The 17,969-nt window shown below is 41.1% G+C and overlaps 1 protein-coding gene across 1 annotated transcript in view; it reads left to right on the plus strand.

Moving 5' to 3' along the window:
* Positions 1 to 17,969, plus strand: part of LOC103586837 (rap guanine nucleotide exchange factor 4) — an 88,800-nt gene that overhangs the window by 12,312 nt on the left and 58,519 nt on the right. Inside the window, exons 5-9 of the mRNA XM_008568171.1 lie at positions 10,825 to 10,909; positions 12,736 to 12,796; positions 14,477 to 14,553; positions 14,983 to 15,129; positions 17,058 to 17,173. Of these exons, the coding sequence (XP_008566393.1) occupies positions 10,825 to 10,909; positions 12,736 to 12,796; positions 14,477 to 14,553; positions 14,983 to 15,129; positions 17,058 to 17,173 (486 nt within the window). The remainder of the gene's footprint in view (positions 1 to 10,824; positions 10,910 to 12,735; positions 12,797 to 14,476; positions 14,554 to 14,982; positions 15,130 to 17,057; positions 17,174 to 17,969) is intronic.

A 17,969-nucleotide genomic window follows, 5' to 3' on the forward strand; every position in this document is an offset into this window, starting at 1 on the left:
TGCCTTTGTTTTTACTGGAAAGATTGCTGTGCTCTAGGTGAAAGAATTTAGTTGAATAAATTATTGCATTAAGTGGGTCATTGCTTGGGTTGGGATTTGCCTGTCCCTTGTAAAAGCAGTCGACCACTTGCCCCTCATGTCTACATGCCCGAGAAGGCACCAGTGGAGTGCTGCCTTTATGATTCAGATTCAGAAGGAGGATGGACTTAGCTACCCATTTACAATTTAGCATTCGATATAAGATTACCTCAAGTTTTTAATGAATTTTTATTGTTCAAGCCAATCTGTTCATTGTTGAAAATATGGAAACCACTGAAAAGAGTTGAAGAAGAAGAATTAGCACCTGCAATCACATCTCTCAGATATAATTAGTGTTACATTTTGGTGCCTGTCCCTCTGGCTATTTTTCAGTTCCTGACTTTCTATACTTAATAATATATCATAGTATTCTCCCTTAAACTCAAATATTCTTTAAGGATGGGATTTTTAAATAGATGTAGAGTAGTCTATCCTCTGAATATTTCTTAACGCAGTTTGTGATTGCTGGATGTTTAGGTTGATTCTCACGCCCTTTCTTCCTTCTTCTTAAGAGCAGCAAAATAAATATTATTTTAGTGCTCTTCTTCCTAGAACAAAGAAAGGGCGACTAGCCAGTAGGGGCACAGGATGGGGGTGGGGCAGAAAGATGCCGGTCAAGTTTCTGCAGGGAACAGTAAGCCGTTTCCCACTGAGGGAGTGCCCAGACCAGGAGCGCTAGTAGATGTGGCTGGGATTAGATTGAGGGGGATCCGCTGGGCTTGGATATTATTTTATAGCCATTTGGGGCACCACTGAAGAGTTTTAAGGGGAGGTGTGGTGTGTCCAGATTTGCAGTAAGTCAGTTTCTCTGCTGTCTCTGGAGAATTGATTGAAGGGGCCAAGACTAGAGACAGAAAGCTAGATACTGAGTTTTATGAGATTACATTCTTTATATTTTGAGAATTTAATGACAGCATTTGAGATACATACATTTGATCCAAGAGTCTGCTAAATCAAGTCTGAAAGTAATACTGAACTCAAGAGCCCTAGATTCTATTCTGACCATTAAGTCATCCAACATCTCCAGGTTACAAATCTCTTAAGCTGTAAAATGAATTTAATAATATCTGCTTACCCTCTCCCTACTTTGCAAGGGGATTGTAAATGGAAACAAATGCAGTCATATTTAATCAGAGTTCACATTTATTGAGCACACATGTGCTGGGCGTTATGCGAAACAATTATTTGATTCAGTTCTTCCAACAAAACCATGAGGTAGTTAATTAATATTATCCCCATTTTATTTTATGGATTAAGAAACAGAGGCTTGCCTGTGGTTATCCAGAAAATGGTGGACTCTGGATTATACCCAGGTCTGTCAGACTCCAGAGCCTGTGTTCTTTACTGTGCCCTACCACCTGCCACAGTCCAAAAGGGATTCTGAATGGCATCATGCCTTTATGCTTTGAGCATTGGTGAGGAAAAATGTCATGGAAATCTTATTTTAAGATACTTATTACAGACTCATCTTATCTCATTAAATTATTACCATTTAGACCTGGATGGGATGCAAGTATACCATCTACTGTAGAAAAAAGTCTGCTAGTATGGGAGGTACCCAGATGTGCCACTTATACATAGGGGGTGATGATGATGATGAAGATTATTCTTTCTTGAGAGAGTTACATGCTTCTGGAACCTACAAATCCTTTATTTTTATCTTATATCCTGAGTTCTACTAGGTACTGTCAGCAACAGAGTCCAACCAGCCATATGAGTTTAAAGTTTTAAAATCCCTTGTCCCATGAAAAATTGCTCAACATCACTCAGCATCAGGGAAATCCAAATCAAAACCACACTGAGATATCTCACCCCAGCCAGACTAACTATTATCAAAAAGACAGAGAATAACACATGCTGGCGAGGATGCAGACAAAGGGGAACCCTCCTACACTGTTGGTGGGACTGTAAATTAGTGCAGCCATTATGGAAAACAGTGTGGAGGTTTCTCAAATAACTACAGCCCACTGCTAGGTATATACCCAAAGGAATGGAAATCATCGTGTCAAAGGGATAGCTGCACCCCTATGTTTATTGCTGTTCTATTTACAATAGTCAAGAGTTAGAACCAACCTAAATGTCTGTTGATGGATGATTGGATAAGGAAAGTGTGGTATATATACACAATGGGATACTACTCTGCCATAAAAAAGAATGAAATTCTGCCATTTGCTGCAATATGGATGAACTTAGAGAAAATTATGTTAAGTGAAATAAGCCAGGCACAGAAAGAGAAATACCACATGTCCTCACTCAGAAATGAGAGCTAAAAAAAATAAACAAATTAAAAAAAGAAAGATACAACAATCACAATAATGTTGAACTTCCAAAAGGAGAGAAAAGAACTGAGGTTACCAGAGATGGGAAGGGGTGAGGTTTAAGGGAGAAATTGGTAAAGGGCCACAAAAAATGATTACATTGTGTAATGTTGAATATACTAATTATCCTGATTTGAACATCACGTATTGCACATAGTTATTGATATTCAATGCTGTACCCCATAGATATGTACAATCAGTTATGTTTCAATAATAAAAAATAAATTAAAAACTTATACAAAAAAATTCATTGTCAAAACTGATTCCACAGAAATTAAGTGCTTTCTAGTTTTAATTGCCTTAAGATTAGTGTTGCCAGGTTAAATATAGGATGCCCAATTAAATCAGAATGAATAATTTTTTGATACAAGTATGTTTTATGCAATATTTTAATTCCCTAAATCTGGCACCTGATTTATGATAATTAACCTGCTTCTCTTCACAGCTCCCTTGGAGAGTTGTTGGAAATTTTAGCCTAAAAGTAGCATAGAAACCACTGACAACCAACAGCCCCAGAAATAGTTAACTTACTCCACACCAACCCTCTAGACAGAATCACAAACTAGACTTAATAACTAATATTTGAATAGCACTACATGGTTTATATAGTGATCTCATATCCATCACCTCTTTGAACTGCTAAACAACTCTGTGAACTAAGTAGAGCTAATTATAATCTACTATTTATTGAAGAAGAAATTGAGCTTAGTAGGTGCCAAGTGCCTTTCTTAACATCACACAGCACAGCAGTATATGTGGCCGAACCCAGAAGTGATCCAAATCTTTTTACTCCAAGTCCAATTTCATTTCTTCTTTTTTTCTTTCATTGGTAGTATTCTTTTTTCCTCTATACTGGGTTGACTCAAGTTTGTCCCTCTGGTGGATTTACTGAACAAGCAGTGAAATGACCAAAAATATGAATAATCCATATGTCCCTGGTTAATTAAGAATTGACTTTTTGTAAGGAAAAAGTAATAATGCCTCCATGTAGCACCTCCTCAAAAAAGTTTGCGTTTTCAATCTCACATATATATCTTATACTCAAAGGCAGGTAGTTATACTATCTGGCTCTGTCCAAATTTATTTGTTCTTCTTAATTTGCTGCTTAGGTGTTTTAATGGAAAATATTTGTAGTTGTACCTTTGAAAAGGTTTCATGTTAAACTTCTAGAGTGTCCTCATAATAAACACATTTGCTGGAAGAATGTTGGGCATATGCAGTTTCTAAACATAATCAAACCACATTGTCCTAAAAACACTTAGTTCTCAGAGGCCCTGAATTATAGAACTCTTACCCCATGCCCTGATGGGGTGACTTCAATCTCACAATATTCATCAAGCTTTTGCCATTTACTGCAGTTGTAGCCAGTATTCATTTTTAACTCCACAAAGGACAGAATCCTATGTACACAGGCTTTGCTATCAGAACTAGAAAATATCTCATTGCATCTGAAAAACTTAAAATGCCCTTTTCTGAGTTAAAGATAAGGTGGGATGGCATGGCAGGGAGCTGAGCAGACAGAGATGGGCAGGACACTTTAAATGTTCAGTCACCAGGTTCCTGAAAGGTCTCTGACACTTAAGAAGCAAGGGGTCCTGGGAGGTGAAGAAAGGAAAAAAACACATTTTTCTGGTTTTACTAGACAAATAGGTACAAAATCACACCAAACTTACCTTTCAGGGAAGTGGAAGAGGTGAGATCTTCAGAAGGTCTTAAAAGTGTTGGAAAATGATCCAAGTTTGAGAAAAGACTTATAAGTAGGATAAGTAGGAGAATCTGGTGGGTTGAGATAAAGTTGCATCAAAACTAAAGCAGCTTCTCCTGCCATCAAAATAAAGCGGGTTTTTTTTTAAATTTTGAATCTTGAGCATGGCTTATGTAGATTTTATAACATTGACTTCTCTGGGTATTTTCCCCATATACCAGGGTCTACTAGGTAACCCTATAGGAACTGGTTATTTGCTTTCTTGCCGGCATATGTTGCCACTGGCCATGCCAATACGCTGCTTGGTGGCTGGGTGAATCCCTCATTTCATCCACGTTCCAATAACTGAGGAGTTCTGTCTCTGACCTTGATAAATTCCTTGATAAAACTGTATTTACCAGCAGCTTCCAATATCACCTGAGCCCTCCCTTCCTTTAATGTATAAACTGCTTCCCCATCCATCCCCGTTTATTATCCTGTCTGTAACTAGACATTGCTGCCAGAATGCATCCCCTGCAGAAACTAGGCCTTTCCACAGCGGGATCCGACAAATCCACATCAATGTGGCACCACGCCGATTTGTAAAGAAGCAGGGATGCCTAATATCTCTCCCTGTGACATCTGGAGAAGGACAAGTAAAGACCAGGTACATTCACCGGCTGCCACTCAGAGCAGCCAGAGAGTCGATTCACTTCCCCAGCCTTGTAGGCTACTGTTATGAAGTGCATGGGAGTTATCTCCTCCTGCTCAGCACAGTGCTCCCTTTACTCTTGAAGGCCAAATTGCCTTCAGTCCTCGGGACCCTTTCATTACTGTTTGAACAGGCCGGGGGCTGATTTGCAGGATCTCTTCCTACCACCCCCATAAAGACCAAAGCATGAAAGGTGCTTAATGCCACCATTTGCCATGAGCAACCTGCTTTTAAAATGTGACTTTATTCAGTGATTGTGGTGGGAACGCTCAGTTTTAGATGTTCTCAGGTGCTCTTTAAGAGGTGGGATAGAGAAAGGGAAGTGCCTTTGTCTGATGCAAGAGTGGAGAGGTGAACCTTTTCTGAGACACTAGATGGCACAGCAGCTGTTAGCTTACTTCTCTCACTGCTGTCACAGACACTGAGATCTAGCTGGTGTGGCAGGGACTCACATTCTGATCCACTTTGGTGGACGCAGGTTGGCCAGACTGACTTTTGCTCCATCTGGCCTTCCTGGGATTCACTTCAACTTTCAATCCTAATGACATGTTGAGGCCCCTGAAGGACAGTGTCCTGGCTCACAGCAAACCTCTCATGAATGCTTTTCTTGCGTTGCTGACTGTGAATATACTCATTTTTGAAAATAATTCCCTTCATATCTTGCAGTCCTGACTTCTCTCACCTCATTAAAACATTTACCGAAAACAGGACCAAAAAGTTCGTGGATTGCCAAATGATGGTGGCCTGCCTGCCCTGTGATTACATTGACCATTTCAGACCACAGGGTTGGCTTTTTTTGTTCTCATTGGGTTTCTCTTTTTACCCTTTCATTCTGAATGTTGTTTAAGATCCAGAGACTAGGGCCGGCCCAGTGGCGCACTGGAGAGTGCGCCGCTTGGGAGCATGGCGGCGCTCCTGCTGAGGGTTCGGATCCCATGTGGAGACCAGTTCCCGCTCACTGGCTGAGTGCGGTGCGGGCGCAACACCGAGGGTTGCGATCCCGTTGCCGGTCCCCAGTATGGGCGCGACACTGAGGGTTGCGATCCTGTTACCGGTCAGTAAAAAAGACAAAAAGGAAAAAAAAAAAAAGATCCAGAGACTAAACTGTTTTTTGGCTTTGTTCATCCTGTTTCGGCTGCCGTGGGCTTCTCTGCAGCATCCAGAGAGGCCCTGTGGAAGTCTTTATTTCTCTGCACCGGCCACTGATGAGTGGAGGACCAGGGGTGGAACAGGCAGGTGCCACAGCCGCCCTGAAGGCGGCGGGGGCTGACTCTACAGTGAAGCATGTTTCCTGCCAGGCTTTGCTTTAAGAGGTATGACAGGGAGCAGGCAGGCTCAAGCCATCCTTTTTTGTCCCTCTAGTTGCCAAAATAAAAAAGATTTCCCAGGAATGGAGCCCTTCCGTGCTCTCCCCTCCTGGGAGAGCTGCCTCCTTTTCCTCCCCTGTGTCTCCCAGAAGGGCCCAGGGATTTCACACGCTCTGTTCTGCTTCTCTCTCAGGCTCCAGCACTCACCGGAGAGTCTTCGCTGGGCATCTGTCTAGAGAGCAGGCCTCAGGTTTCCACCTGGCACCAAACTCTGCCACTGTCTACTGCTCGGTGTGGCGGGCGTTGGGAGGAGGGCCTGACCGCCTGGCTGACCTGACCTTGGAGGTGTTGGCGTCAGAGTGGCTCACCTTGATTAGCCACTGTAGCCTGCCCTCTCCTGTCCTCTGTTCTTGCTGGTGCGAAGCTTGTCTTACTCCTGTGGTGGTTTTCTTCTGTGAGTGTGGACCTGTGGCTGCTTCCAGTCTTATTTCTCAGACATTCTGTTATCTGCTTCCTCTCATCCAGGAATTCCTACAACTTTCTGGTCTGCCAAGAGTACTGTTTTGTTGTTTGTGGTGGTGGTGTTGCATGTTTGTTTTTCAGTGCTGTTCCAGATGTTAAAATATCTTTTCCATCAGACCTTTAGCATGGCAGACAAAAATCTGGCCAAAAATGGGCCCAGCCCAGCAGGTGGTACTTGTTGGTCTTGGGTGGTCACCTCCATCCAGCCCCATGGATCTTGACATAGTTAGGCTGAGTAACTTCAGCTGGTCTAAGATGGTTATTTGTACCTCATTACTGGATGGATAAATCTATAATCCTAGGGAAAATGTACTTTTCTATCATTTTATGGGACTTGGAGAAGTGAGGTCCATCATTTTCACCCTATCATCTTTCTCTATTAATAATTAACTATTTGCCAGGACACAAATGTGTCCTGTATCAGAAGTGGCTTGTAGCATAGACACCTTGTCTTACTTAACCTTCATTGGGAAGGATAACAGAGCACAATCCCCATTTCCCCTAGGCCACAAAACAAGATCTGGGCCATGGGACTGCTGCCATCTCCATCGGGCAGGCCCTAGATTTAGCATGAATTGTGAGAACTCGTGTGTTCATTTGTCTGATGAGCTGGATTGAACACCTGCTCTTATAATCATGCCGTGCTGCATTTGTGCTGTATTTCCAGTGTGTACAGTGCTTTATGTATTTTAACTCATTTGACCTTCACAACAATCCTGTTTATTATTCCCATTTTACAGATGCAGAAACAAGGCATTAGACCAATTGGACAACTAGGAAGTTCATGATTTAGATCTTTAATCCAGTTTCTGCTTCCAATCCAGTGCCCTTTGCACTACAAGATACTGTTTTTCTTGAAAAGAGCAGTATAGGGTCATGGATATTTAAGCAAATAGCATTCATCACAATATGTTGTAATTACCACAGCGGTTGGACCATGTGCCATGGAAGAACAAAGATTAGAGAGCCAGTTTTACCTAGGAAAGATCAGAGCTGGGCTTGAGGCAGAAAAAAAATATCTTAGGAAAAAAGAAGAGCGTGCAAAGTCTTGGAGGCATGAAAAAGCTTAGCGTGTCTGAGGAGTGGAGAAATGCCTGGTATGGCTGGAGCAGGGAAAGTGACTGTCAGGGAAGATGTGAAGAGAGGGGAGAGAGGTGAGTCTGGGAAGTGAATCAAGGTCTGGCTTTAAAGAGTCTGGAGTAATGATGAGGAAGCACTTCTGCATAGATTGAGCTTGCAGGACTTGTGGATTATCTAGGAAGAGATGGCCAGGGAGCCACGGGAGCTCAGCAAAGAGGGCTATTTGGAGATAAAGGCTTAGTTCTCAACATTATATGGATGGAACTTGCAGGGGTTCCCCAGGGAGAGAAGGTAGAACAAAGCCTTGGGGACAGAGCACAATGCAGGAGGTGGACCAAAGAACAACAAACTGAAAAGACCTTGAGAAGCAATGTTCAGAGAAGCGGGAAGAGAGCCAGGAGGGCAGCAGCAGGGGGAGAAAGGAGCTCAGGCAGTGCTCAGCGTGTGGGGCAGCGGGTAAACTGAGTAGGTTTCAAAACGAGCTTGAACTTGCCATCTTCACTTCTTTCCCCACACTTTGGTACAGGACTTAAGTCTAATTGTAATGGCTCAAAGGTCAGCCTTGAACCACCGTGTCAGATTTTTAGTATATTGCATTGAGGATCTGACATTGCTTCATCATGTTTTAAAACTTGGATGAAATATCATTATTTTTAATATTATGGGACATGTAGATTCTAAAGACAGCACTTTTTAAAAAATCCATAAGAGTTCATCAATATGGATTTCATACTGGTATGATATAAACCCTCCTCCTAAACTCGGAGATCTGCTCCCAAAATTCTAACTTTGAATCTGTCAAGATTTTAGGGCTAAATTCTAAAACTTTTCTTTACCCAGCTGGGTTTACTCCTCCCTCCACAACAGGGCCTACCCCCCGTGGAGGTGAGAATGAGATTTGGTGACTGTTTCCTCTTTTAGCCAAGTGTCTCGGAGGGTCCCATGCTATTTGCAGCTGATGTCAAGTAGCCAGAACAGCAGGGCCGCTCCTTGTGCTGAAGAGCCATAATCCTATTACGCCTACTTTGAGACTTTCACATTAGCTGCCTCTAGAGTAGTGGATGGACGAAGGTGACTCAATTGACTTTTAAATCCCCTAGGGTCCTAGTTTCAAAATCCCCATGTCTAAGTCAAGTAGTAGATTAGGCCTCTTGCTGAGAAGGCCTGACTCCTTTGGAGCCCCTGTGGCCACAGCTTTTCTTCAATGGCTTTATGGGTCTTATATTTTCTGGGTTCCACCACTAAGCACTAGATTGGTGTGCAGTTGTGTCCTTCAGTGGTGATCCTTAACAGGAGGTGAGCCTGGCTGGCGTCGCTTGGGTCATGGATTTAGTATGTCTTTGTACAGTCATGATTAGGAGATATATCCTCTGTTGATTCTGTAAGGACACCATATTCTTTTGTTCATGTAAAGCTGTCCTGTGAAGGCAGCATGCAAGGTGCACAGTTTTATTCCTCCAGTTAGCCCTCGCTAGATCTGACATCTGCCTCTTATTATAATGTGGTTGCAAAGTTATTTAATCCAATTAACTATTTTAGAATATTTATAATTCCGTTTTGATTACTCAGGGTGTGTGTCTAATAATTAACTAAGTTTCAGATGTAATTTGCTAGACCAAATGTCATATTTTATTTGTAAGTTTGTTTAACTTTTTATGCAAGGCGTTGACTTTTGAATATCACTTTGCTGGATTTTTTTTCACTAACACAAATAAATATGTAGGAACCTTCACATTTGGTGCTTATGTTAGCTCTCACAACATCTCTCTTAGAAAGGGATTGTCCTCAGTTTGCAGATGAGATTAAGACTCTGATGTCATATGGCTGGTGAGTGGTTGCACTGAGGTTAGAACTTTATCTTCAGGCTCTAAATGTAGTATTCTATTCGGTTCACCAACACTCCCCAAATTTATTTGACCAAGGAACACTTTTAAAATTATTATGTAATGATGGAACACCATCCATAACTCATTAAGGTTTAGATGTTTAATATACAGTAACATTGAATAATATCATAAACTGTTGGAATTTTAGGACTGAATGCATAAAACAGACTGACGATTAGGTAATAGGCAATGATCATGATTGCAGCAATTAGTGCAGAGTAACTGCTGCCTGTCCGTCATGTCTTTCAGCTGACTTCCTAGCCCTCCTAGAATTAATAACCCATTTGTTTGTTCTTAAGTTTCAGAAACATATTAGGGTTTCTTATATTTCAGGGAGCAACAAAAAAACACAAATTACTGACCAATCATATCTCTTACCATTAATATAACTAAACACTATTAGTGATTCCAAAATAATTATAGATATAAAGGTGATTGGGAATCTCCTCCGTCTTTCAATGCCAAAAATGTCCATAACACTTTCATACCCCATTACTTAAAGGCATATTATTGGATACTAGCTATATAATAAATTTTAGAATAAAAAAGCTTTTCATAAACTGATTAACAGCTCATAGACACTGGCGGTCCATGGAACGGAGTTTGGGAAGTGTGGACATATACCGCCCTGCTTTCCCTCTCTTATCCCAGACACTACTATTTGCTTTCTCCTCATCCCAGGCCCTTACCTCCTCCGGGCTAGGTAAGAAAACATGGAGTCTATGTGCATCCTATACAACTCCTCTGGAAGAAGCATTTTACATAACCCACAACAATAGTGACAGCATTATTATTCTGTTAGGCTAAGATATCACACAGGATCCCAAGGAATTTGGATCATTTGTCAAGTTGATTAAACCAGTTGTTCCTAGTGGTGTTAAAAGACAAGGTTTGTCATTATTGATTAAAGTGGTCATGAAAAACAATTTTTAGATTCATTACAAAGTGAGGGATAAATTAGCCAACTACAGTGGGAGTGGGGATGCTGTTCTCTCTGAGATTGGAAGGGAAGGGACCCAGTGCACATTGGATTTCTCCCTTGTCCTTCCATCAAGGAACACACTCATTTGAAAAATGACTTTAGGGATTATAATGGCACAATTTCTTCCTCCACTAATAACTTTTTATGTAGAAGAAATCCCTGAGCACACCACTGACCCTTGAATCCATTTCCATGTTTGAAGCCTTAATGAAGACCTTTCATTCATTATTTCCATGTTACTTCTTGTCTTTGTAGACCTGGCCAGAGGACTGTGGATGACCTAGAGATTATCTATGAAGAGCTTCTTCATATTAAAGCCTTATCCCATCTTTCTACCACAGTAAGTTGTCTCAGTTGAGCAAGGTCAGGGAGACTTTGAGTTAAATGCACTGTTAGGTCTGGAGGAGAGTATTATGGTGTGGTTGGCGGGGAGAGGGATAGGAATGCCTGAATTCTACCTTGTAAATCACCCTGACTCTCTCTTATGAAATGCTAAGGAAGTTATACCCAAGAACAATCACCAAAAGGGAATCAAGTATTACCACGTTATTAGTAGCTGCCCATGTGCCCTAAACCCCAAAGCATCTGAAATGAGTAGAATTGGAACATTTTGCTTTATCCTTCCAAATCTAAGCTTTGGTATCTGCACACTCAGACAAAAGAGCCAGGACTTGGGAGGGGCTCTGAACCCCTTCTATAGCATATCGAGCCAGAGGGAGGAAGGAGAGAAATCTAGATGCCCTGTCTGGGCCCAAGGTTTGCTGCCTAGTGAGAAAGGAAGCAGAAAGTTCAAGAGAGCACCAGTTTAGATATGTTAGGCCGCAATAGCACTACCCACTAGTGAAAAGTGGCCCAATGACCATATCTCATTGTGAACTTTTGCCTGCTTAGGTTATTCAGGAGATAGAAATTGTGGCCTCTGAATAGGGATAGAAACACCTCCTCCTGTAGGAATATGATTTCCAAGCAACACAAGTTTCTAATATGCTAATAATTCAGGGAGAAGGAGAAGGAGGTGGTTTCAACTTTCACAGGCTATATGCTGAGACCCCTAAGCAACGTCTATATGCCAAATTCATCTTTCATTCCCAGCTCACTAAGGATGATGTCATGCTCCCTCACAGTGGCAGTATCTGCTGGTCCCTATTGTGTGGGGTAAGGTTCAGGTCTGCTGAGAGCAGTGAGGCATTTGCCACAGCCATGTGCAGAAGGTCTCCAAGTCCCCGCTCCCCCTCATCCCAGAGTGGGTTCCTTCACAATTGTCCTACCCCTGCAATATTGGGGGTCCAGAGGCTCACTCACCTATGTAGACCATCTGGGGAGTGGTCCAGCCAGCCTCCCCTCCTTCCTTCCAATGCCCTGTCATCCTTCATGTCTTTATGGTGGGGCAGATCTAGTGCTTGGGAGCCTCACCTGGGGAGTCCCCACATAATATAGGGGCAAGCAACTGAGGCTCTATGAGCTCGTGCTATAGAGAGAAGTAAGAAAGGAGGACCCCTTTTCTCTACCTATGCTCCAGGTACTCAGCATGCTCCATTTTGACTTCCCCAGTCCTGGTGGAATTGAAAGGATTGTAGGTAGTCTCCTTTCTACCTTAAACCCCAGTTACCCAGGCACTGTGGAAAATTCTCAGGTTACCTAGTTCTTAGAGAGATAGAACCAACATTTAGGACCATAATTTGGAATTTTTTAAAAATAGGAAATTTAACTATCTAGGAATATGTGTAATTTTAGCTATCTAAGAATAGAAATCTTCTAACACATTTAAGCTTAATTACTCAACCTCAAGACATTAAATTTTCTGACATGTTGGCAGTGATGCGTTATGTGTGGCGGCAAAGAGCCACTGGGCAACAGAGTCACGTGGTACTGTAGATGGTCTCACCTTCTGGCCCAAGGCAAAGGACAGGCAGACAGATTGGCTGGGTAGCGCATGTGAGACCGTGTTTTAAACGTCTCTAGGGTGATGGGGTGGTATGAATTAGCCATACTCGAGTCTATAAAAATTGCTTTTGCACGAGCTTTAAGTCTAGTGAAAGTGGTTCTGGGTGAGCAGCCACCAGTGAGGTGAGGTGTGGGAAGGAGGGGTGCAGGTAGGGCTGTGCTCCAGAAAGAGAACCCGCCCCCTGCAATCTGGCCTTCCCACCTTCTTTCTTTTTCTTCTAGGTGAAACGGGAGTTAGCAGGTGTTCTCATTTTTGAATCTCACGCCAAAGGAGGAACTGTGTGTAAGTGAAAGCTGTGACTGCACAGTGCACCTGGCTGGCACCTGGGCGCCCACGTGCACCAGAGCACTGGCTGCACACGCCACGGCTTGCCCCGGCTCTGACTTGGCAGGTGTCCTGCGGCGCTCTGGTTTTGCTGGACCTTTGATTATTTCCAGCACATGTGAATTATTCTGAAGTATGAGGGTTTTCTGGTAGCAGCTTGTATAGCCTGAGCCTCACCCTCTCCCCACTCTACTGGCTCAGGATGGTGTCTAAAGAGGTGGGATGAAGTCACTGCTCTTAGGACAGGACCCTAGGCAGTACCTTCTGCAGTGACCTCACTACAGTTTGTGGCTTTAGAAGAACTAACCTTTCCCTTGAGATTGCTGGTTAGAATAACAATTAAACTATCCCTTTTCTTCTCCCATTCCACGATTGACTCCAAGCCTGAGAGAATTTCTTTGCCTCAGATACTTATGCAGTACAAATATATAGTATCTCTCCAAAATCCAACTTGTAATTAAGTTCTGTGATCATATTTGGAAGCAAGAAATTGAAATTTGATAGTAATAGGTGGGAACAGTATTATTTAAGCTGGCATTTCCCACTAAAAATCTTTCTTGAAAAACAGGGTTAGTGATCTACTAAGGTCAGGAAATGCCTCCTCTACTCTCTTGCAGAATCATAAGACCCATCAGCATGCTAAAGGTTCTCAGAAATTCTGCAATAAACAAGAATGCTCACTGTATTTAAAGTTACACACTTCCTAAACCTAGGGACACATGGAACACTTTTAATGGACACCTGTTAACTTTTCAAGAGACATGTTTTGGAAAATCTTTTTTCTTCAGGCTGAGCTGTGTTAGTCGAATAATCAGTAAACAAGAATTGCAAAAGCAAAAATAGTTTTACAAATTATACTTAAATGTTTTACTTCAGGCATCAGAAGTGGTCTGACATTGATATCTGTTTTAGTAAGAATGTTATTTCTTTACATTTTAAAGGTTCACTTTAATATTTTTTATCTTTATCATTGATGACTTATTCTTTTCTCATTTATTCTTTTCATTCAAACTTACTAATTGTTTCCATTTTACTATTAAATATTACAGTACCTTTTAAATCTTTATCAAACATGACATCATACTGTATTTTTTTCATATTTCCTAAAGAATGAAATTATACTGTTAACAGTCGAAGGTCTTTCGTTCCCTCCTTTATGCAACATTCATTTATTTCCCTCCCCAGGGTAACTCCTACTCTGAATGGAATAGTTATCATTCCAACCCATTTTTTAAAAAATATGTATCTTTCTGTAACGATATGTAGTACTCTTCTGCGTGTTTTCATACCTCACATTATTGGTCAGATTACTTTTTAAAATTATTTTGCTATAGCATAAGTTTTGCTAAATTGTGGGGGAAATGTTTATGACTTTAAGAAATGTATTGCTGGTCAACTGATATCTGCTAAAAGCTTAACTGTTAGGGCAGAGCAAGGAGAGCAGTGTTTCTCCTCCTTTCATGTTGTATGGAAAAGGAAATAATATGCCACCTGAAGAAGTTAGTATTTGCCAGTGACTTTTTTCGTATTTTACGTATGCATAATGCTGGGAATTTAAAATGATGATTTGATAAGCTATAATTTATATTGATGTGCTTCTATTCTTGTCATAAGTCTTTTCATCTTTTTTGTGTCTAGTGTTTAACCAGGGGGAAGAAGGTACCTCCTGGTACATTATTCTAAAAGGATCAGTGAATGTAGTCATTTATGGCAAGGTATATATATATATATATCTTTTTCTTTTTGAAACTTTATTATGCTCCATTTATTAGTGTCTCTAGGTCTTAGCAATGTAGTGCTACAATTAAATTTACAACAACATTGTTACTGCTTGTAGAAAAGACGTGACTGCATCTTAAATCATAAATTATCTCAATTGTTATACTCTGAGTAGTATTGTACTTTGTGGGGCTCATTTCCTTATGGATTATAATGTATACATTTAAGTTAGGCCATAGACCATATTACTCAATGAAAGAAAAATGAAGCACTATAATTTAATTATAAAATCTCCCTTTGTCTTCCCTAGGTACACCCATTTATATATACAGTGTTTTAGAAGGAAGGGGGTCTTGTGGCAAGAAGCAAGTTGGTGTCTGCTCCGTTTAGGAATCATCGTCATCTGAATGTTCTGTTCTTTCCAGGGTGTGGTCTGCACCCTGCACGAGGGAGATGACTTCGGCAAGTTAGCACTAGTGAATGATGCCCCGCGAGCTGCCTCTATTGTCTTGCGAGAAGATAATTGCCATTTCTTAAGAGTAGACAAAGAGGATTTCAACCGGATCCTGAGGGTGAGTCCAAAGCAAAGTGTGGCTAAGGGACATCCCATTTTTTCCTTTTGCCAAACAAGAGAAGATTTGTGCGTAGTGTTAATCGAGAAGTATTCTGATGAATGAATGCTTTGGGAACAAAGGGCCTTTGTCACAAAACTGGTACATTCAATGCACTGGTATGCATTCTGAGCTCCAGAGGTAGTACTCCAGTGAAGCTGCAAATGTAGGAAGCTGTGCTGGACCCAATACCTCTGCACATGCCTGTACTGGTCCATGAGAATTGAAGATAAACAGGGACTGCCTTGGCAAAATGCCAAAGTCGGAGAAGTTTCTCTTTGGCATCCTAGATGTCCTGTTTTGTGTCCGTCCCCACCCCACTCTCCAACACAGTGGCAGCCCCCCCGCCGCCTGCCTTTCTCTATTTTAGACCTTCCTAGTCTCCACCTCCTATCTCTTCCCAAAGTTGAACCTTTCTCAAATCATCACACACTCTCTTGATTTATTGAGTGATTTCATTTCAGTGGGAATTAACATCAGCCATGGTTACTCCAACCAAGTATTTTCATTTTGAGTGCTTTATCTCAAATTATTTCAAACTAAAGGAATTTCAGACATTGGCAAGTAGTTGAAAAATAATTGGGGTGAAAGAGGGAGCTGTGAATTACACTTAAAGTTCACTCTGAAGATAACCCTGCTCTACGGTTATTAAGATATTTGTGACAGTGGGTGATGTTTAGAAGAAATGGTCCCTGTTCTCTCTCCACAGTCCCTGGGGAATGATGACCCAGCTTTCACTGGCAGAGGCCTGATTGAGGACTGCTTGGGATGATGACAATGTCCCATCCCGCCTGGCCTCTCAGGTGGCCTGTGGTCCTCCTTGCCCTAGCTTGAGCTTACCCGGGAGGCCATTCCCTAGGATCTCTCTGCCCTCTGCCCTTCCCTGCATCTTCTTGCAGCTGTAGCAACTTTCTCTATCCAATCCTAAGCTCCTTCATGTAGCTTTTGTGCTTTCTGGTACATTTCCATTATGTAATGATGATTTACAATGTCATTCTCCATCTATCCTTACACAGCCTTACACATTTGCCTGTCATGGCAAAATTTCTGATAACAAAGTTCATCTCATCCTTACACATTTGCCTTTCATGGCAAAATTTCTGATAACAAAGTTCATCTCAGAAATGCATTGCCTTAATGCAAAGAAAGTTAAATTAAAATTTATACCATTGAATAATATAGAAAAAACCACATGGAATTTCACTTGGTTCTCATCTGGTCTCTTTTAAGATGGAAGCTAAATGTGTACGAAAAGTACATTAAAATTTTTAATTAATTATTTTTAATGATATTGCAGTTAAGAGGTAAACCTCACAAACTCTTTGAAGTTTATACACATGGAGTTTAGAGTCAGCCAAAAAATTCTTTGGAAGAATCAGATTAGGAACATTATCATTGATGTGATTTATGAAATCACTGCAAATAACTGAAAAAGGTTTTTAACACATTTCAAACTTTTGTAAAAAGGAAAATCTTTTGATTAGAAAGAAAAAGAAAATGTGCCACTCCTGAGAAAACTAAATATGCTTGGAAGAAAGAACTTTGCTGAAGCTGAGTGCTGTTTATTCCACATTTTAATAAAGAGTAAATGCCTTTGCTCCCCTGTCTTCCTGCTGTACCACAGTCTCCCAAGAGTTTCTCAGAGTACAACCACACTTCTCTCTACTCTGCTGTTTTTCTGAGTCTAAGCAGAATTCTAAAAGCACATGCCTCAAACCTCATCTGGTCCTCTCTCTGACCGTTCCAGCCCTTGACTTTGAAAATGACTTAATTTGTAGATGCAACAATTAGCATCACAAGCACCAAACGAGTTTCTGAAGCATTCGAAATTTTTTTTCATTGTCTGAGTAAACTGCAGCATCTGTATGTGGTGTAATTTGTATTTGCAGGACGTTGAGGCGAATACAGTCAGACTTAAAGAACATGACCAAGATGTCTTGGTGCTGGAGAAGGTCCCAGCAGGGAACAGAGCTTCTAATCAAGGAAACTCACAGCCTCAGCAAAAGTATGTTTGTATCCAACACTGTAATTGCCAGACTATGATTAACCTTTTCACATGGTATCATCATTTCTACAATAGCATGTTCTCCTTTTTTGTGGAAGATGGCAGTGTGGCAGTGTGTGTGAGTTTTTTTTTTTTTTTTTCCGCTATTGACTAATCACACATCTTGTGGAGTATAATGTATCCATTTCTGGCACTGCATCGAGCTTGGTGCTGCCTAGAGTAATTCTGGAAAGAAGATTCCTCTAGACTGAAAACCTTTCTCTGTACAGTGTTCAACTGTAATAGCTTTGGGACAGAAGGCATGTGAAAGAACAATGCAAATAGGAATGCCACACAGCTCAAAGGATATGTAGGCCCCTGGGTGATGAGATCCTTTGATATTTGAATTCATATGTGGGATTTCTCACGAGGTGTTTTCATCTTGTTATCAGAATGAGTGTCTTTGATGGAAAACCAGATTTCAAATATGAAACAGTCTGTTGATTGCAACCCAGAAACATCCATTTGGCCTCATTCATAATTATTCCTGCTAATGTCAAAAGCATATTTGCTTCACATTTCTCAGGTCTCCTGTTTCACTTGAGTCTGTTTCGGTATGTCTGTGTGCAGTTCCAGCTTTTGCTGCAACTCTCTACATAAGACTTTTTCATCAAATATACCAACACTTGAGTGGTAAGACAGGAGAAGTAGGAAATGTGGCTCTAAGAAATCACAGCAAATTGCAGAATCTGGTTTTTTAAATGGAGATTAATTTTCAGTCTTAGTATAATGAAAACACCAATTCTGTAGCTAAAGA

This window comes from Galeopterus variegatus, unplaced genomic scaffold (genome assembly GCF_000696425.1).
Source record: "Galeopterus variegatus unplaced genomic scaffold, G_variegatus-3.0.2 Scaffold383, whole genome shotgun sequence".
Classification (NCBI taxonomy): domain Eukaryota; kingdom Metazoa; phylum Chordata; class Mammalia; order Dermoptera; family Cynocephalidae; genus Galeopterus; species Galeopterus variegatus.